Source organism: Passer domesticus, chromosome 2, assembly GCF_036417665.1.
Source record: "Passer domesticus isolate bPasDom1 chromosome 2, bPasDom1.hap1, whole genome shotgun sequence".
NCBI lineage: Eukaryota > Metazoa > Chordata > Aves > Passeriformes > Passeridae > Passer > Passer domesticus.
The window spans coordinates 80484860-80506528 of record NC_087475.1 but is presented as its reverse complement, the minus strand read 5'-3'; the positions used below and the strand labels follow the sequence as shown (position 1 = coordinate 80506528).

The 21669-nt window shown below is 41.1% G+C and overlaps 1 protein-coding gene across 9 annotated transcripts in view; it reads left to right on the top strand.

Moving 5' to 3' along the window:
* The window catches only part of FAT3 (FAT atypical cadherin 3), a 398570-nt gene extending 384011 nt beyond the window's left edge, over positions 1-14559 (top strand). For 4 of the 9 annotated variants that reach the window (XM_064409542.1, XM_064409543.1, XM_064409545.1 and 1 more), the window contains 4 exons: positions 1278-1391; positions 4747-4806; positions 7384-7419; positions 8028-14559. In XM_064409542.1, the coding sequence (XP_064265612.1) occupies positions 1278-1391; positions 4747-4806; positions 7384-7419; positions 8028-8647 (830 nt within the window). In that variant the 3' untranslated portion in view covers positions 8648-14559. Of the gene's footprint in view, positions 1-1277; positions 1392-4746; positions 4807-6917; positions 6994-7383; positions 7420-8027 lie in introns of all 9 variants that reach the window. The other 5 variants (XM_064409548.1, XM_064409546.1, XM_064409549.1 and 2 more) reach the window with 4 other exon arrangements.
* Positions 14560-21669: the final 7110 nt, after the last annotated feature.

Sequence of the window (21669 nt, the reverse complement as noted above, 5' to 3'; positions counted from 1 at the left end):
ATGCTATGGTTTGATTGGCATAGTGATGTTCAGTCAAGGATTTGGCTTGATGATCTTGGAAGTCTTTTCCAGCCTTATGGAGTTTATGATTCTATAGCTGTGCCCTGATCCGCACATTTTCATCCAAGGCAGCACACAAGCTAAGGTCATGTAGTGAAAAATTGAATTAATTTTCATTTATTTGGGCTGTATTTCAGGGTTGTGTTGTGTCTGACCTTTTAAACTTTAAATATAGTTAAGCTGATTGAAAGCATCATCACACCAGCCCCCACTCATGCTCTGTTCTATATTCTCCTGGGTGTTTGTGCCACCAGCGCTGCTGCTACTGGTAGGAATAGAAATTCCTACCAGCACAACATGAGGCCATACCAGGGAGACAGACCTCTGCTGTCACAGAGTAGGAAGCAGTGCAGCTTTGTTACTGCAGCACTCAATTCATCAGCTCCATACTCTGCTGCACAACAGGAGCAAATCAGCTCTTACCATGTGGGAGTGTGCTGTGCTGGGTAGAAATGCCTACAGCTGGCAGGTAGAGAGCTGTACTTTCATGTTGATAGCACCTGGTTGTCTTCATTTGTAATTGGCTCAGGTATCCTAGTGCTTACAAAGGAGGATAGCTTTTTGTGTTCCTGATTATTGCCCATATAATGTGTAGTTGAATGTGTTTATTTATATGTGTTTAATTACAGGAGAATTTATACCATAGGTTGCAGTTACATTTCTAAACAGTAGAGTTGTGAAGACTGAATGTCCTTGATGAAAAGCAATGTAAATTAAAGCATAATCTATTATATGTAGTGATGGAGCTATTAAAATCTGATCCAAGGGCCACTGATATGAATAACAAGATGCACAGTAACTTTACTGAGCCTTGAATGAGCCTTTAACAAGGCTCTCAAATTAGGAAATGAGCAGTAAAGATAAATGTAACTGTAATCTCTTGTATAAGCTGTTTATACCACATTCCTTAAGTCATCATTTTTATTGCTTTTGAGACTATATGTCATTTAAAAAGACAATATTGTATACAGATGTTTCTTCCTTGATTACAGTGTTGTCAGCCACTTGAAAGACTCCTTGGGCTTCAAACACTTCAAAAGTCTAGGTATCTTCACCAGCTGCCTTCTTGACGAGTAGGTCATGTCCTCTGTGTGAAGGAAATAATTTTATTCTGACTGAAATAATAGAAGGCAGGATTTAAATGTGTCTGTGGTATAAATAGATAAATGTGCACACCTAGAGAGTACCATTTTGCTTTGTCTTTGCTGTCAATGAAGGTAAAGGGGTTGATGACGCTGAAGAAGTCACCTGTTTTTCAGGAAGTAATAAAGGCAGCAACTCTGAAGTACAGTCCCTCAGCTCCTTCCAGTCTGATTCTGGCGATGATAATGGTAAGAAATGATTTCATCTTTATTATGCTGGGGGAAAAACTATTTCTCTCTCTCTCTCTAATATTATTAAAACACTTATGTGACATCTTGAAACCCTTTAACAATGCCGAAAGTAAGCAAGTCGTGGGTTCAAACCCTGACTTTGTGTTCCACTTACTAAATTATAGGAATGTAATAAAAATCTTGATGCTTGGGGCTGTTGTATCAGGACCGAGAGAATGAGAGGTATGATACAGCAGAGTCACATTGCCAAGATTTAAGTTGACTAATAGGTTGTGAGTGAAACTGTAGAATTTATATAATTTTCCTTCTGGGAAGAGCATGACTTTCATGTTTCACCAGTCGAATAAAAGGGATTTCTGTGCTATTTGCCAGTCTCATTCATGGTCCCAACAAAACTCTTCTGGTTCTCAGCCTCAACAATGAGCGGATGAGCCAGTCCCCAGCGTCTTGGCTTCTCCCTGGCAATCACAGCTCAGCAAATAATAGAACACCATTATAGCCTTGTTCAGTGCATACTCAGTGCCTGCCTCTCATGTCCTGCATCATTATCTCCCTGGGTGACACAGGCAGAGCCATACACAGCTCACTAAAAGGTCCACAGAGTCAGAGCAAACCTTTGTTCCTGCAGCCCGCGTATGTTGAGCAGTGGGTCCGAGAAAAGTCAAGATGTTTCTGCTGGGGAGGGATGGTGGATGTCTGGGAAGCCTCATTCAGACACACAGAAAAAGACTATCACAAAGGAATTGTACTTGGTTTCCTCAGCCACCAGTTAATGAACTGTCTGTAGACTAAGTTCCTCAGTCATGTCATGCAGCTGTTCTCTAGGAACTCTGAAATGTTGGAAAAGCACTGATGGCAAAAGTTCCTTTTGGTCCGCTGTGGCTGAAGCATTACAATTATTTTTGTCAGGCTTCCCAATGCTTTTCTGCCCCTGCACCAAAAAGACCCCTTTAGCCTTTTTTTAGGATAAGTATTATTTAATAATATGTATTTACATTATAGTTACCTTTAGAATAATTATTCAAGTGGTCATTTATTGTACATTGTTACTTTTTATATCTCACAAATTCTAATTAGACATTTCAAACTCTTGATCCTGTCTCCACTGAAATCATTGACACAGTACCCACAGAAGCTGGATTGGACCTTCTGTGCCCACTCATTTTTTGTGAAGGCTGCATTTAAAATATGGCCTTTAGAGATAACATTTCTAGTTCAGGGTTCAAACAAATCCATATCTTCAGGGAGAACGAGGGAAGAAACTTAAATCATCTGAGTCATTTGCAGAGATCGATGCGAGAGCACACGCTCTGGTTTGCTTGAAGCAGCAGGGAAGGTTTGCAGTGAAAGAGCCTAAAGGGCAAAGCCAGGCATAAGTAAGCATATACATACTCACATGCCTGTACTTTAGGACTGATGGATATGCTTCCTGAAACCATCAATCTTTGCTCTTCTTGTCATTTTAATTCTTTGTACTTCACATACCTGCAAAGGTTAGAAGGTTGTCAGTGAAAACACAACAAATACAGTTCATCATGCTCTTTGATGAGACAGGACAGTGGCTCCTTCTCCAAACCCCTTCCTCCAAAGCCAAGAGCAATGCTGCTGGGTTCTCAGGCTAGCAGAGGAGACAGGCTTGTGTCACACGGATGTACAAATGGCTATCCTGACACTGACTTGTGAAACTGGGTAGCAGCTTGTACCTGGGAAGCCTGTCTTGCAGCAGTGGATCACTGGGATGAATTCCACTGAAGTTGCAGGCAGCTTCCACTCACCCTCTCCAGGGCTCTTGGACCTTTCTCTTGCTGTGTCAAGGGCTTGTCTTACCATGAGAACTCACATGGGGTGAGATTTTGAAGCTGCTTTTTTTTCTCTCACCTTATTTCTCCTGCATTTAAATTGCTCAGTTTCCCTAGTCTTTCTATGAGTAGTTAGCAGTAATTTTTGTAGTCCAAAATCTGAGCAATGCTGTATTTGAGCATTGAGTTGCCCTGAGTTGTGTGGGATGGTGTTCCCTCTTATCTATGAGTATGCTCTGCACAGCTCCCACCAGAGCCGCCCCTTAGTTACAAAGAAAACTGTGCTGGCCCTGGGTTTTGACCTGTTTTTCACTTTCAGGTTTTTTCCTCTAATAGTTTACAGCTGCCCTCGATCTTTTTTCCCAGCCATGCAGCACTAACTGCATGGAGTCCCTTACTTTTCTATCGTGTTTATTTTGCGTTAGCCAGTACGAGCCTCCTTTGTGTAATTACTATTGCTGTTGATGGCATAAATATGCTGATCATAGACACAGAACAGGGGTCCTTTGGTTTATCAAGGCTCTTTTTGCTAAGCCCTCATTAGAACTGAGGAAGTTGGATGATATGCCTGATCCCATGCTCAAAATTTAGCAAAAACGTGAAAATATTCAGTGTATGTTGGCACTGTTAACACATTTCTTGTGATCTCTAAGCCTGTTTGCTGTGTGAAAAAAAAAAGTATGTTTTGCCCCACATTGCTCCAGGCAATTGGTTTTCTCATAACTAAAGACAAAGGAAAAGGGAAGGATCCACTGCCCACTCATACAGAGCTTTCCCTTCAGTTTTGGTTTTTGGGTTTATTTCATGTTCTCGGAGGCAGGAGTGTTGGCTGGTGCAAAATGCAGATCATCTAGAGGACCACACAATATAGGCCTCCAGATTAAACAGTTGCACAGTCTATATTAATGATTTCAAGGGAAAAGTAGGTTTTGTTGGAAGAGCTGCAGAGAACACAAAGCATTTGTGAAACTATTCTGTCAAACACAGGTCAAAATTTGAACCACAGCTACATGGCTCTGTCCTCCTAATTATAGCTGTGCTGCTTAACCTCCCTGAGGTATTGCACAGCATGACACAGACAGTAAATAAGTAAAACATTCCTCTTAGGAAATAGATTGAGCTTAACACCATTTCTGATGGTGAGATGGTCTAAAAGATAATGATCCTTGGAGCACATAGCACCATCTCTGGAGACCTCTAAGCAAGAATGAATTAGAAATTAGTGTCAGGTAGACAAGAAACTGCTTCGGTTAATTGAATCAGCTGACCAGTCTGCTTGAATTTATGAGGTGATACACATCATCCCATATGCCTTTCTGGAAATGCTGGTTTGAAATTTATCAGCACTCTGAAGATATATGGGATTATCTCAAATGAAATGTCCTGCAACCAACTGCATAAATCATGCATTGGTCAGCAGCCTTTTTTTTTTCTTTCAATGTCAGTTCTGTCTTTTGAGAGAATTTATTGTGGTAACCTATGATGTGTGTTTTAAATACTAACCTGAAGCTGTCCTTCCCCTCCCTTATTTTCTGCTTTCCCTCCCCTGCAAGCTTCCATAGTGACTGTCATACAGCTTGTCAACAATGTAGTTGACACTATAGAAAATGAAGGTATTTAAATTTTTTTCTTTCTTGTTATACAAAAATGCTTCCTATTTTCATTGTGAAACATTCCAGCAGAACCTCACTAATCTACACTGACCAGCAATCCTGTGGCAGGGATTGGGTTTTGCAGATCAGCATGTTCACCAGCAAACATGAAAATGCCAGAGGAATGTACCACAAAATATCTGTGGGTAACTGGAGGTGGTAGAAAAGGTGTCAAGCCTTCATCCTGTTCTGTTCAAGTCAATGTTTCTGCTTGTTTATTCTCATTGCCTTCAGAGAAAATAATAGACTGATAATGGAGCCATATCATTGAGATGATGCTGGCTGCAGAGACTGGGAAACAGAAGATGACACGGGAAGTCTGTAAAGTGTCCCATGCTGCAGCAGAGCTGGGGTCTGTACCCCAGTGGTATCACACAGAGAGGAGCACAGTGGTGGCTGCCTGGTGGCAGGTTTCTCGCAGGAAACCCTGCCAAACAGCGGATGTGTGGGCACAGCTCCACGATGCCGTGGCTCTCCCGTGGCGTTGGTGTGCCCATTCAACAGGGCATGGCAATGTGCTCCAAGGAGCCAGCACTCACCTCTTCCACTGACCTCCTGGGTAACCTCAGGCATATCATGTTACAAGTGAACCTGTAATGCGGGGATATCACTATTTTCTTTTTTCCATAAAGCACTGAGGAAATGTCTTGTTATCATAGATGAACATTACTTTTATTTATTTTCCAACATTTTTCCTACCCTTGGGCAAATGTCAACTCAATATCAACTCAGGTTATCCACAAATGAAAAATTTCATCTGTCCTTAGCAAATTTAAGACAGATTTACATATTTCAGCTAATCTAGTCTGCATAATACATGAAGATGATTAAGTAAATTATTTTTGTGAAGCTACTGATTTTTTCTTGAGCCAGTATCGCTGTAATTTTGAAAAACACTTTTACTCCTAGCTAGTGATGCCACTTAAGTATTTGTTCATAGTACATTTATTGATTTCCTGAGGTATAGGAGTGCCATTCTTCTCACTATCAAAAAAAAAAATAAATTAAATAGCCAAGGTTAATTCAAAAGAAAGTCTCATTCAAAAAATTTAAAAATTACCTTGAAAAGAAACCACAGGCACTGCAAATGACCTTGCCTTTCTAAGGGAAAACTTAAGCAAACACACTGGCTCATTATCATCCTTTACAGGCCAGAAAAAGCCAGTCTGGCAGTGGTTTCAAGAGACCATCACTGAAAATGCTTTGCCCACTTCCCAGTTCCTTACATGAAACTTAGGATTCTTAGGATTGTCTGTTGTGCAGCAGAGCTGTTGGAAGTGGTGAATAATTAGCCACACTGGAGCTCTGGGCAGAATTGCTGCCACAGAGTCATGGGAGGATGGGGCTCCTGCCCCAGGAACCTGCCTGGGGTTGTGCAAGTCAGCAAATTAATGAGGTTCTCCTGGATCCTGATCCACACAACTCAGAGGGCCCTGACACATCTCGGGTGCGGTGCCATGACACTGACCCCAATACAGCAAAATCCACTATACAAAGAAGAGGGAAGTGCAGAAGAGAGGTTAGGGCCGGTTCAGACACTGCTGCTAAACCTGTAGTAGCCCCAGCCCTCCTCGCTCCAGGACATGGCACAGCAGGTGGAGAACTCCTGCCTGGCTATCGAGCTAAGGGAGAAATCACCATCACCCCATGCACCATGTGGTGATGAGCAAGGGCAAGTGTGATCTTAGCAGGTGAAGGGCTGGAGGAGTCTCTTCTGCCCTCGTCTGTGTCTGAGCCACAGAGGTCACAAGCCATAAAGGTCTGTTTCTCCTGCCAGACCTCCTCCAGCAATGTCATCCAGAGACTTTGCCCGATGACTTCTTGCATGAAGCCAAATAACACGCGGCTGAACAAGAGCATACCCATCTAGAAAACGCTGCAGCTTATTCCCCGCTCTTGTCTCACATAAAACCTCCTTCCTTGCTCTCTCCCCCACCCCTGCACCCTCTCCATACTGGAATGCCTCCCTCCCCACCAGCTAGCATGGCAGTGCAGGTGGGAGGTGGGTGTGGGGTTGCGGAGCATTGTAGCTGATAGCCCCATTAAATGGCTTTGTATTCTATTCTATTCAGGTTCTTATACCGTGCCCATCACCATGGTATCTGAGCCCAGGTGGGCCCAGATTTGTTTGAACCGGCCCTGAGAATGGTAGATTCTTATTTTTCTGTTTCAAAGTGAACAAGTGAGAGAAAAATGTACTTTGCAATTATAAGCGTTGATAGTGGATAGCCCTTTTTTGTGCTAAGAATTACAACTCTAATGTAATTCTGTATCTGTTCAGTGAGGGTAAATAATTAAGATATGATAGAAAAGGAATATAATACACGACATAAACATTTCTTTATGTATGTCTGCGTTTGACAGGCAAGCTTATCTTGTAAGTTAAAATAAAGAATAATTAAAAATCCTACTAAAATGACACCATGGCAGCTTTACTTTAGAAAATTGCATGCAGAGTTTTGTATTTTCACATGTAATACAATGCTGGTGACAAACTCCCAAGTTACCAGTTTTTGCTTTTCACTTTGTATCTGACAGTGTCTGTTATGGATCAAGGACAGAACTACAACAGAGGTGATTTTTCTGGGGCACCTTCTGCCTGTGGGCCAGGGTGGGCAGAGCACTGACTTGATCTATTTGTTTTTTTTTCTTGAACTGCTTCACGCGTACTCTTTTGTTTGAATTCTGTTGGGTTCAAAAGATGCATGAGAATGGTCAGCCACTTTTTTTGTTTCAAAATTCAGTTTTCAGTCAATCAGATTATTTGCTTGCACACTTTCTTTCTTGAAGTCATTGGAGGTGGAAGGGGAGCTAAGATGAGATTCCACAGGCATGCTGACTGCATTTAAAGATTTTTTTTCAAATAACTGTGAAAAGCGGTAATTCAGACATTTTGATTTCTTGGACTCATAGTTTCTAATACAACCCAGTAGCATCTTAAAAAGCAAAATGCCTGAGACCGGCCGTGTTTTGTTTCTTTGCTTGTTTGCATTAGCATCATAATGCAATTTATTCTCCTCCTCTACCCCTCTGGTCAGAGCATGGCTGACCTGTGTCCGTGGCCTGTGGGGCATGCTGTGATTGAATGTGCTGTGAGGACTCAGGCAGGTGCATGCAGAGCACTCTGCTCTCCTCTGTGCTCTCATCCTAACAGAGCGCTGTGGTTCTCTTCCCTGCTGCAGCGTATCATTGGGATACCTCTGACTGGATGCCCAGTGCTCGCTTGTCCGACATTGAGGAAGTGCCCAATTTTGAGACAACAGATGGAGGCTCGGCTCATCACGGCAGCACCAGAGAACTGGAAACAGATTACTACCTTGGTGGCTACGACATCGACAGCGACTACCCTCCCCCTCATGAAGAGGAGTTCTTGAGCCAGGACCAGTTACCACCTCCTCTCCCAGAGGATTACCCAGACCAGTATGAAGCCCTCCCACCCTCGCAGCCGGTCTCAATGGCAAGTACTCTCAGCCCGGACTGCAGGAGACGGCCGCACTTCCACCCGAGCCAATACCTCCCTCCCCACCAGTTCCCCAATGAGACGGACACCACAGGATCTCAGACTGGGAACGAATTTAGTACTTTTGCTGTTGGCCCAAGCCAGAGCACAGAAAATGCTAGTGCAGGTAAGGTGCCCTTATCCTTGCACAACTCTCTCAACGCCTCCTCCTCTGACGTCTCAGCCGGCTGCGGCTTTGATGACTCCGAAGTAGCCATGAGTGACTTTGAAAGTGTGGATGAACTCAGCCTAGAAAATGTTCACATTCCATTTGTGGAGACCCAGCAGCAGACACAAGTGTAAAGGAAGCTCCTTTCTTCTTCCTCCTCCTCTTCTTTTTTTTTAATTTTGTCATTTGGTCCAATTAATAGTATAAATATTGAGAAGAAATTTTGCTGAAGGTGTGTCTATATATATATTGGGCAAAGAAAAGTACAGTATAACCCATTATTAACTTGTTCAGAAATGATACTGTATGTGCAGACACGAAGAGACCAATTGTGTTAAGTATTATACATCACAAAATTGTTACAGACAATCTGGAGAGAGTGTACCTTCTATTTATTACCAAGAGTAAAACTCAGCTTTTGAGGCAGGGGGAAAAATAACTGCTAAATAATTTCTTTCTCTCTCACAAAGTTGGGTTGTTTTGGTTGGGTTTTTTTTGGCATTGTGTTATTAAAAGTGTTACAGTGTTATGATCTCCCCACAGTATTAAGGAATGAGTATGGATCATTCTAGAATGCACTGTTGCATGAAATTTTATGTCAGCAAAGAGTGAAAGCAATTGATTGCTGGTGCTGCTGGAAACAACATGTCAGATGGCTAAAAAAAGCAACATTTCCGAATTGACCTATCAAAGACAAGTGACCAGTTATTTGTCCATAAATATTTATCTATACTTTTGTTCATTGCATGGCATTTCATTCTACTTTGTGTAGAGTAACACACATACATACAGTTTGTATTTACTCTAAATTGGCTTACATTACTTGTCATTTTTAAAAACCTGATGTCACGTGTACATGCATAGCTTTGCCCATGAGAACTTCCCGAAATGTCAGAGTTGGCTCAGGAGTGGCCTGGTTTTGCCCCAGCTGTGTATGCACAGCATCTGTTAATGTGTATGCAATGTGAACATGGATCTGAAAACTTGAGGTAGCCTACACAGCTGATCATGGAAATTTCCTGCTATGGCAATCAGTTCTTTACCAGCAGTCCTCATGCTGCAGTTTCTGCAGTGAAATTAGTTGCAATTAAGTTACGTATAAGGCAGCTGTAACCTCACATTGTTAGTTTAACATCTTTTGGCAAATCCCTAGAGTTCACAGGATGAGTTCTCAGCTGCTGTAGACTGACTCAGTCGGTGGAGCTGCATGAGTGGACTGTGGCCAATGATCCGTCACCAGATCTTCCACTGGGTGCATGATTTTGTAGGATTTGAGTACATCCAAAGGTTGTTAGCAGACTTCATAATATTGTTGTGGAATCAAGAAAACCATGACATCTGTATGCTTTTATGCTTCCCTCAGCCTGATTGGAGTAAATGGTCATTCACACTGATTTGGTCAGAGTAGTCAAGTGCAACCTGGAAATATTGGATTTTCACTCAATGTATTAAAGCAGAGTATACACACCTGTTGCTTGGTGCTCTGGAAATGTTTTTACCCCACTGCATTTTTCAGCATCTGTGTACCTTACCAGTGAATGTGAGTCTACAAGCCTGCATTACTGTTGGGTTTTCAACCATTTCTTCCATGGCATAATTCTGTCATTCTGAAAAGCTATTGAATACCCAAATCCTTTTGATAAATGAACAGATTCATTAGCAGGTCTTCTGTGCTGCTTTCCTTGTCCTGTCCCTTGGTTAATCACCTTAACTGGATAGTTTCAGCAGTTGTATGCCAGGGCTTGTTCTTGACTGACATGAGTTTCACACAAAGTTTAATTGTGGGCTATTTCTTGACATACAGAAAGGGTTTATTCAGAAATTTTCCCCAACACAAAGAAATTACTAGTAGAATGTAATTTAAATAATTGCAGCTTGTAACACTTTTAATAAAACAGGATTTCTAGAATTCTTGGACTAGGTACAGTGTGTTGCTGCTTCCTTCCAATAGTTTGTTTAGCTGTGAAAGATTGGTGTGGATATTTTTCTTTGGGATGATGCAGCAATTCTTGAGTAGAAAACAGCTCATTATGCAGGTCTATGAATAAACTGAGTGAACTTCTGGAAAAAATGTACTGCACATACAAGTATTATCAAGTACTTGTCTGCAAATAGGTCCTGTCCATTGAATTTATGAATGTCACTTGGTCTTCTCAAAGTAAACATGCTTCTGTAACAGTGATATATTCTGAATGTGCTCATGGTATGTTTCAAACCCTTTCCCCTGATATGATTCCTGTGTTTTTGAGAAGAAAAAAATGCGGAAATTTGTATTGTGATTGCAAGGAACTGAGGCATTTGCCAGAAGGCCATAAAACGGTTTGGCAAGCCTAGAGGCATGGATAGAGGATAACTCGTATTGTTCATGAAGTCTGTGTTACAGAAAAGGAAATGCAATTAGATTGATGTCTCTTCAAGAGTTAGGAGCATCAGAGCTGGCAAAGCAATTCTGCAAATTTAGCTGCACTTTTTAAAAGCTTGTATGACCTTCTGAGAATGTGATGCATTCTCTTAGCATCAGGCTGCAGTTTACATGAGGTTTGCTCCTACTCAGTTTTGGTTTGAGACATTTTTATCCATTATGCAAGTAATTCTGTTCAAGCCCCCAGATAGTTATTAGGTGTACTTGTCACCTGTCTTCTGTAGTGAAAGTTCTTGCGTAAGCGTGAGACACCAGTATCAAACCTTTACTGGAACATATCAAAAGTGTCATGAGGGACAGCATGAGGGGTGATTGCCATACAAAAAACAAAAAAAAAATCAATGTTTCTTACCAAGCTTGTTGCCTCAGTAATATATTGTTGGTAGTGAGTTTTATTAGTAAAATATGCATAATGACAATGTATAGTATTTTTTCTGTTTGATGTTGTTGCCATTTCATTTCACTGAACACCTACTTATTAAAGTGCTGTTGGGAAGGTGCCAAGGATCACCTGTTCAGCCTTCTCTGTCCTATTCATGATTTCTATACCTCAATATGTCCTCCCCTCCAAATCCATCTTCAGGTTCCCCTCTGTGAATATTGGTAGTTCTGTGGCCTTTCTGGTTTTGTTCAGGCTCTTTTCGATAATGGTAAGACCCAAATGCAGATGTAAAGGTGAAGTACCTCTTAGGGAGTAAGATTTTCATGTTGACATCTCTTGTTAAACCAAGCCATTTTATTTTCTTTTTAATTACTACACCACACAAGTCAAAATCTTCTAATCTGGAACATAGGAACACATCCATAATGTAATGTAAGAACTACTGTTCATATTAGCATTTCCAATATATGTTTCCTTTTTCTGCCATATGATGATTTTTGTAGCACTGCAGCTGTCAGGTCCCTGGTTCTGCAAGAGCTACCCTGCACATCTCTGCCTATCCTGTCTGTCTGTATTTCAAACTGCATTCCTGTAGATGGCTCCACTACACGATATTTTCTCTCAGAATCATCTGTAGCAGATGATTTCATAGGCTTAATGAAGTACTTTTAAGTATCATTGGCTTATAACTTAGGATCGAGAAAGTTTTTGCTTTTTGGAAAGAAGCAGCAAGAGAAAAAAACAACTTGTTAAAATACAAACACACATTTATATCAAAAATCATGAACTTTGCCAGGGATGTATGAGTCTAAGTAAAAGGGTGCTTGTTCTCTGCATTTTGATCAAGTTGAGAGTGTCGTGCGCAGTGCTGGCCTTTTTAATAAAGCTGGCAGTGGAAAGACCCTTACAGTGACTGCAACATGATTTATTCTGCCAATACCACATTAGGTGGCCCTGTGCAAAACAAAAAATTAGGCTTATGTACCATTCTTAAGTATGTGAATTACTTTGTATTATAAATATTTTTAAAAAGGTGGGGGGTGAAACCCCCCACAAAACTATAGATACTGAATGTACTTGCTGTCCTTGACCAGTATCTTAAAGTGGAATAAAGGGCCAAATCTGACACCAGGGAGCTGTACAATCACTTTCCTCTCATGGGAGAAAATGGACAACCCCACTAGAAGACCTACATAAAGTTGCCTTCCTCTAGGATCCTCTTACAGGATACAGCCTATTAGGCAACCAGGAGAACTTTGGAATGCAGAGATTGGCTACGGAACTGTGACTTCCTGTCAATAGAGTTCTCCTTAAGCTCAGTAATGTCTTTGATCCCAAACTATCCTAGGGGTTTCTTTAACATATAATTCCAGAGAAAGGCTGGAAGGAGTCAAAGGCTTCTCACTGCCACTGTTTTCCTGAACCTGAAGTTGTGTGTACCATCTGTCAAGTATGGTCTCCACCTCTGCACATCTCACAAAGAACTTAAATTATGGTCTTCAGAATTTTTTCTCCCATTCTCTAAATTTGATAGTGTAGTCTGAAGCAGTGAGAGCCTTGATGTATCAGTACCCTCTCTAGTCAGAAACTCAGTGTGTCTGTAGCACAGTGAATAAAAGCATGTCGTGAAATGCTGATCAATGGGGAGGCAGCAGCTGTTGTCTCTGTGAGCCAGGCAGAGACATTTTGAGAACATGACATAAAAGTTGTTGCTCTGGTCTCCTATAAATTCCATCATAAAGGAAAACATGCTGAACAGGACAAATGGCTGAGACCACACTTTACTCCTCATCGAAAAAGCTAAATGGATGCTATAGTAAGTATATCCTTACAGTCAATAACTGCAGTCATGGGAGAGGGAGGTGAAGGTGCCCTGGACCAGTTCTGCTAAGCTTCATTTGAAAAGAAAGCATCCTTAATAATGGAGGAAGCCAGCTCTTCAGAACCAGTATGAAAGTACATTTGTGCTTTGTAGATAATGTTTGGAGCTATTCACGTAGTAATAATGGGCATTTCATTGGTTTCCAACAAGAGAGTTACATCTTCAACTTCATTCCCTGATGATTTACATCATTTACCATGTGGTAAAAACTGTGCTTTTTGCCTGTTTGCATCTCTGCTCCTCTCAATGCACCAAAATGTGATTTGAGCCTTAGAAATTTAGACTATTGCCCATTACCCATGTTTTTTAGCCTGAGATTGTGAACTTGACATTTAACGTCTCCATTATCAGAAGGGCCATCCAGTTAGTAAATTAGCTGCATCATCCAAGGGACGAGCAGATGGGGAGGAAATGAAAATAAATTTGTTTCTTTATGTAATAATGAAAAGCAATAATTGCAAATATGTCGTATTACACAAAGGCCATAAGTAATCTTTACCAGTGTTAAGAGTGCACTTGAACTGTATTATGGAAAGAGATTGGAGCCCTCAGAACTGTAGCATTCTTTTGTCATAGGAATACCTGAAACACTATTAATCAGCAATGCAATGAGCCCATACTGCCGATTTTCAGGAGATGACAAAGATGTTTAGGAGTGAAAGCAGTTCTCTTTAAAGCACTGTATTGGAAAAGATTGTCTTGTAAATTTTACCTGTCTCAAGCAGGCTGGTTTGTAAAAGATGTATGTTTTGGTGTTAAAAAAGAAGTTTATAAAATAATGTATATAATGGTTTCAAATTACCAGGCTTTTGTAGATATTTGATGCCAATCAGGTTGCTTTAATTTCTTTTGTTTGTTTGTTTGTTTGTTTAATTGATATAATTCTAAAGAGTCATCAAACTTGGTTTAAACTTCTAAGATAACAGGAAAAAAAAATTTAGATCTGAAAACTTTTTAATCATTTCAAAATGTACTGTGATTTTCCTTTGGTTCAGCTCTTTTTGTTTAACTTCTTTCTGGTTTTAAGAAGATTTTTTTATTGACTTTTTTAAATGAATGTGTTTTGCACAAAAAACCTAGAGGTATGATTTTTATTCCATTTCAAGTAGGTATTAAGAAATGTCATTTTTCCAATGACAACAAAGTCAACCTTATGCAAAAGGGAAGGTTTATCACTTTGAGTGGGTATAGTTCTTCATCTGAAAACTAATTGTTCCTTCATAATTGCTGTTGGCAGTATTGTCTTGTGTTCTTTTGCTATAAAAACAAAACAAAAAAAAAGTGTACAGGTTTGTAACTGCCAAAATTTGCTAAAGTTGATGGTTAAAATAAGTTTTCCAAGTAAACAAAAAGAAAAGCCCAGCTGTGTTGACTGCTTTTTGATTTTTCTCCTACTTTCAAAGGAGGGAGCAAGATAAAATACACCAGTTCTTGAAGGAACATAGCATTTCATTCCCTCTCTGTGTTGCAGAAAATGCTACTTTTTTGAACTCTTAAAATTAATTTCATTACTACATGGAAATTCCTCCATAGGGCCCCCCACTTGCACTGCAGAGCACCCTTGCCAAGGGTTCCTTAGCTGAAATGTGTAAGCTAAGGCAGTTCCCTGATTAAAACCACATCTTTGAAGAATGCAAAAGGCATCACTGCATCGTGTACCCATCTAGGCAGTGAGCTCCATCAACAGAGACATTTCAGGGGACAGTGCAGCTGTCTGGTTGCTTAGTGGGGGTAGAAGGAGTGGATGTGTAAAGCAGCATCCCACTCCACAGTGTGCCTGCCATGAGCATCTCTGTGCTCCAGCATCATGGCACTGGTGGGACCAGCTGGGACAAGTTCATGTGTGTTAGCACTGCCCCTGGAAAGAGATGTCATTGTGCTGGGCATGACACTCAGCCTGGCCAGGGCCTTGCATTCAGGGATACCCCATTTATTCCTCCTTCATCACACCTTTCCAGCTCCACAGCCCTAGCTGGACTGGACTGAAGCATGGCTTCAGAAGCTCAGTGAAGGAAGAAGTGGAGACAGTCCTTCCTCAGCTCTTTGAACATTCTGCCATGACACAGCCAAGATCACCCCTCATGTTCTGGGGAAGAGGGATGCTGCCTGCATTGTGTGTCCCATTAAAGCAAGGACTCAGAGCAGTGTTTCAGTCACCACCAATCAGCACACAAACACCCCTTCTCAGTAGTCTTGAAACACAAACTTAAGCTGTGGAAAGGAAAAATACCAAGTCAACATTAGAAGTGTCTCTTCCCTCAACAACACCCTTTTATTTTTTTCCTAGCATGGATGACTATCTTATTTTAGTCAGTTTCCTATCTAATTTGTTTCCATTTCTGCTTGTAGAGGATCTCTTTTCTTTCTTTTCCACCATCACCAGTAGATCTTGACAGAATCTCAGGGAAATAATTATGGTGGCAGAAGTAGCCTGACAGTCCAGAGAGGCTCACTGTTACAGTGAGATGAAGCAGATCATTATAAGAGAACGTGAGCATAGTTCAGAGAATATTCAAGATTAAATGATGTAAAATTCTTGTTTAAGTTTAATGTTCAAAGCTAGAGATATGAAATGTCATCAGTATTTCTATTAGGATGGAAAAGATGAGAATTGAGATGGCAAACAGGTCAAAATGCACCTAAGTGTTCTGTCAAAATGGAACCAGCACCACTGTTTTTCCCTTTCACATAAAAAATAAATTGTTTCTTCCTTCATGTGTTTTGGTAACAGGTTTTGTAAATATGCAGGGTATCCTGTCCGTCACAGTGGGAACCCTCCCCTCGTTAACACTGCAGTGTTGCTGGTGCATGAAGTCTCACCAGAAGCCTTTGTGGTCTAAAAACAAAGGGGGAGACACCTCATGAGAAAGTATGAAAAGAAGAAGACACTAAAATGACAGCTCTAATCATTTCAATGGACCTAAAGGTTTTTGCACAGAATTGTTTTCTTTTATTTGCATGGAAACATCTGTAGTGTAAAACAACTTGAAAATCAGAGATAGGTGTCTGTGTCTGGCTGTGGCATTTCCAGCTCTTCAGAAAAGCTTGGAGGACTTCTGCAGTATTCTAGGGATGAGTCAGGTGGATATTAAGAAGAAGGAGACAGTCCATCCTATCTGAACACTTACTAAGAATCTTCATTTTCAGATCAAAGACAGACTTTTCCATGCTGGTAAAACCTTTCCTACTTGAAGTTTTTGTTCTGCCTACCCCCCCCACTCTATCATGCAATGGGGGACAAAACGTCAGTGCAATGACTGTGACTTCCTCTAACATTCAAAGAAAGCAATTTAGAGACCCCCTACCTCTTCTCAGACAGCAGTCATAGCCACAGAAGAGAAAGCATTTTGCAGAAGGCATGTCAGCCTGTTGCAGGAAGGACTCCTGGCTGTGGAGAGAATGCGTGGTTTCATAGGAGAACAGGCAAGGAAATTGTAACAGCAGGTAAATGTCAAGTTCTTCCTCCCCTAATTTAACTTCTTCAGATGTTATGTTCTCCCCAGTGGTACCAAGGATCTTTCTGTGCATATATTTAGCTCACATCCCTGCTTAAACTTGCTTTTCTAGGCTTCCAGATACTACATAAATTTCTTCCAGCACCTGAAACCATGCCCCTGGTTCTGGTGTGCAGGAGGGCTCCTTACAGGATTTAATGAGCCAGACACCTAAAGATGTGGTGACCAGCCCTGGCAGTGAAAACCTACAGTGTCCCTTAGGCCACTGCCATAGATGAAACCTTAGCTGAGAGGATGGTGAGGCACTAGCACAGATTGCCCAGAGCAGCTGTGGCTGCCCCATCCCTGGAAGTGTCCAAGGCCAGGTTGGATGGTGCTTGGAGCAACCTGCGATAGTGGGAAGCATCCCTGCCCATGGCAGGGGGTTGGAACTAGATGATATTTAAGGTCCCTTCTGACCACACCATTCTGTGATTCCATGTTTGTTTATCGGAGAGGTATGACCAGGGATGATCAAATGCAAGCCACTTAAGGGAGTCTTTATTCACAGGCATGTGAGTTGTAATTCTGCCACTGTTTTGATGTCACTTACATCTTCCACTACCTTTGGAATGACTTTCTGCAGTACACATAACCTGAGCTTCCAGGAGCCTTTGGATAGCCACCGGCACCTCCTGCAAGAGATGGACTTTAAAAGCCAGGGTAAATCCACGGAGCTCAGTGGACACTGCTGCTCTGAGGCTATTGCCCAGTGAAGACAGAAAGTACAAAGAGCCAGCTGCACAGAAGCCAGTTCCAGCTGTCCCACTTGGCTAGTTCTTGGCTTGCTCAGACATGTCACGGATTGCCCTCCAGGGAAAAATGCTGCTGTATTCAGGCCAAGCAGAGGGAGCAGCTGCCTGCTGCAGCCTACTGAGCAGTGACATGGCAATGTTTGAAAGGTCATTTATATGGCAAATATATATTATTAAAAAAAAAAGAGAGAAACTATGAACATAATTTTTCTAAGTCAGTTTAAGGCATTTCATATTTATTTAAAATAACAGAAAATTAAATGTATTAAGTGTTAATAATAGAAGGTGATCATATCCATACAGAACAACATGTGAGGATTCAAGCAGCATGAGTATTTAAGTCTTAATCCACATAAAAGGTAATTTGCTGATTTTGTTAAGTCTGCTGGGTCTCTCCAGTTGTCTTCAGTAACTTCAGGGGTCTCCCTGAGAGTGGTGTTTGCAAATCCACCTGTTGGGGCATTAGCAATGCCTTAATACAAACAAGATGGATTTCTCCTGGGAATTGTTTGCTAGGAGCACTTAAATATGCTATTTAAAGTTAGTTGTGAATTGATATGTTGCAAGGAGACCAAGTTCCTGTCACTCTCCATCCTGCTAAAAGCAAAGCAGAGTTAACAGTTTCTGTGCATCTTGAGGTTGAAGATTAATACCTGGAGTAGTGGAGCTGCTGCCTGCAGAGCTTCCAGTGCAAAACTGTGCCTTGTGTTTGCTTCCAGCACAGACCCAAATACAGCCACAGGGGGAGGATTGCTGTCATCTACCCTCAGATATCTGCAGTGGCAGTGCTTCCCTCTGAGCCAGGCATCTTTGGATGCGTTATGTTCAGTGAAGAGATCTAAGATATAAAGTCATCTAACCTAATGTTAGTATCGACTTTAGGACACCTTCTGGGAACAGATTATTTGTCTTCAGTGACCATTAAGGACTCCAGATGATAATCGTCTCAGCCATAAACTTCTATTTAGATCCTATGGATTCTGCCTGCGGGGCATAATTTCCTATTGTTGTTTCATGTAATTGCTTTAATATTTAATTAAAATTTAATTGCTCTAATATTTAATTTAATATAAATATTTAAAATTTACTCCTACAAGAAAGAGAGAAATTAGCAAATTGGAGAGAGGTAGAAGAGAGTCATTAAGAGGACCAGGGCCTGGAATATATGCCATATGGGAAGAATATAAAGGTTTCAACTTACCTCCTTCTGTGATTCTATTTCTGTGCTTTCTGTCCTAAGAAATAAAATGTTTTCTATTCTACTGAAATTTCCCCATTTCTGTGTATAAACATTATATTCCTTTCATTAATCATTGTGTGTAAATCTAATTTAGTAGGTCTTCAGGAAAAATCACTTTATATTATCCCTACTTACCGTTAACTTTTAATAGTACTAATTAATTAATTAATGCAAACCTCAAAAACCATGTTACTCTACAGGAGAAGGAAAAATTGATCCCTTTTACAAGAAGATCAAGGCCTTTTTCCATTTCAAAGTTTTGCTATCACATGCTGTCCTGCTGTCTGTTTTGGAATGCACCCACACGTACTCTGATGGAACCAGCAGCACTTGAGCTGTGCATCAGTGAGGCTGGTGAGGCAGGGAGACCTAGTCAGCACTCAGGATTAGCCAGGTTGACCAGAAACCCACTTTTCCTCCTTCCATCCTTTAAAAACCTGAAAATGTTTAGGATTGTTGCATTTTCCACTGGTCTGCAGTTGTGAACCAAGTATGTACCCGGAGATGCAGCAGAGTCAGAGCAAGAGGTGCCAGGAGAAGAGCAGTGCTCTAGGATTGCAGGAAAATACAGCACTGTAACACTGCCAAGTGCCTGGCTTTGTCTGTGCTATACAGCTCTCTCATTCTGGAAAGCAGTATCATTTCTCCCAGTCCAGAGGTAATCAAATTCCTTTGATTGTTATGCTCAGTGATAAATTTGAGCCATTTAATGAAAAATTACTTATGTGTAATAGCAAACTGAAATAACTTCAGAAGGAGCAACATAATTCCCCTCTAAAAGAACCCAAAGGCCTGGTGAGTTGGGAGTGTTGGTGGCTGTGGTTTGGTCACCCTCTTCAAAGAAACTAAAGCCTCTGGCCCCTGTTGTGTTGTTCCCTTGGGCTGGACGTAGGTAAGTGTGGGAGCAGCACTCCCCAAGTGAGAGTCCAGAGAACTGCATTGCTCCAGCTGGTGCTGCAGAAGAGGTTGTGATCTTCAGAGCAGTCTCTATTTAAGGAATTGTGTTTCATGCAATTCATTGCTTCTTAACAATAACGTGACTATTGATTCAGGTAGCAAGGTGAGAGAAGAAGATAAAAACACAGCAAATTGCACAAAAAGCTAGGAGAAAAGCTGTTTTACAAGATGCAGTCTCTCTGGGTTGTCCTTGCCCTTGCATGAGTAGCCCAAGGCCACAATTCCTCAGAGGGGATCATACCCCAGCATGGATCACCCACAGCTGCAGTCCCCTTGGGTGTACCTTCTCTGGCATGGAGCGCCTCTTTCCAAGAGTATTTCCAGCCATTTTCCCAACGTTTCCTTTCACATGCTTCCTTTACTGTCTCTTCTTATGTGTCTTAACCCTTGCAGCTCCCTCCTTAGATTCATTTGAGCATGAGTTTTTTGGCACCTGTACGTTGGTATTGTGTCTCAGTGAAGTAAGAAATAGTGTAGTAGATAATCCTTTGAATAGGTGCTTTGAGTGTGATGTAGGAGTTTGATCTATGGCTGAGAAGCAATCTGGCTGTGTAAGACTGATAGTAGGTAGATGATATTGCCAGCTATATTAAGACTCATTCAAATCACAAAAAAGAATGTTGAGAACCTGGAAAGCATTCAGAAAATCTGCAGAACTGAAATAAGAGTTGAGATTTAAACTTCACAGTGACTCTTACTTATTTAGCTATCAAAAGATTGTTAAAAGTTACTAGAGAAAACAAAGCTTTGTCTGTCTCAGGCTAGTTCTGTAGCAAGGCAGGGAACTGACATTGAGAAATTACTTAGAGCTTGGATTTAGTGCTCATCACTGGATGTCTTTAGATCACTTTGATCTTAAGTCTGTCTGTTCTTAAGCAGGACTCCATCTGTGTCTCTGAACAATAAGCTGTCATTCAGGTCAAAGTTACAGAAGTGACAGTACACCCAGAAAAGTTGTTTGGTTGATGGTAAACAAAAGCCAGTCAATGTGGTGAAATTAATCCCTAAATGATAAAAAAAAAAATATTCATGTAGAGAAGAAATTAAAAGTCTGGGAGATAAAAATGCCCCTTGGTGTTGAGGAGATCCTGTCTGGAAACCCCCTGCAGTGTGTCTGCCTTGTGAGCACCATGGCAGCACTCCTGCACTGGTCAACCAGCTCTGCAGCTGAACTTTGCTAGGAACCACTGAGGGAGAGGTGGGTGATTTATAAGCACTAATCCATAATTTTCAATATTTATTTCTTATTTTACCACTGCTTTTTTTCTTTCTTAAATAATATTTTTAATCAAGGGACAGTTTCATTTTATTGACTGCAATACTGAATGCATGAGACTTCAACAATATTTCTTGAGAACACTTTCTGAGGGAATTTAGCATTTGCAAAGGAATTACTCATCATTCACCCTGTAGGAAGAAATAAATTCTCTTCCAAATTGCCAGTGAAGGTGTTTTTAATTTTTCTTTTCCTTCTTTCTTGTTTGCTCTGATTTCAAGAGCCAGAGGTGTTTTTGACATTAGATCACTGCTTTGACGTGGTTTCTTCACAGGGGACTAATTTTAGGGGACAATAGAATTTATCATGTGAAGGAGAATTACTCATTGCTTAGAGAAACTAAGCAAAAGAGAAAAACTTCAAATTGTCACAAGCACTCACTAGAAACTCAAAGTACAAATGTTTTAGATAACTGAAAGGGGTCTTCCATGTTCCTGCACAGTTATATTAGAAAGGATAATGGATACACTTCTGGCAGGACACAGGACAACAGCTGTAGGGGCTTTCAGGTCTTTCAGCCAGCTCATCAAATTAGAATTAGTTGTAGTGATAGAGCAATGACATCTTAAGATTTATTATGGGGACAACCACTGTGTTGGGTGTTCCTGCTGCATCCCCCAGGACTGCTGTGGTACCTGCTGTGTGAGTTCTTACCAAGACACTGTCACAGCCTCCTGTTCCTCAGCAGCAGAAACCAGCAACCAAGTTTTGCATGGGGCTGCAGCAACTTAGGGACGTGTGTTTCACT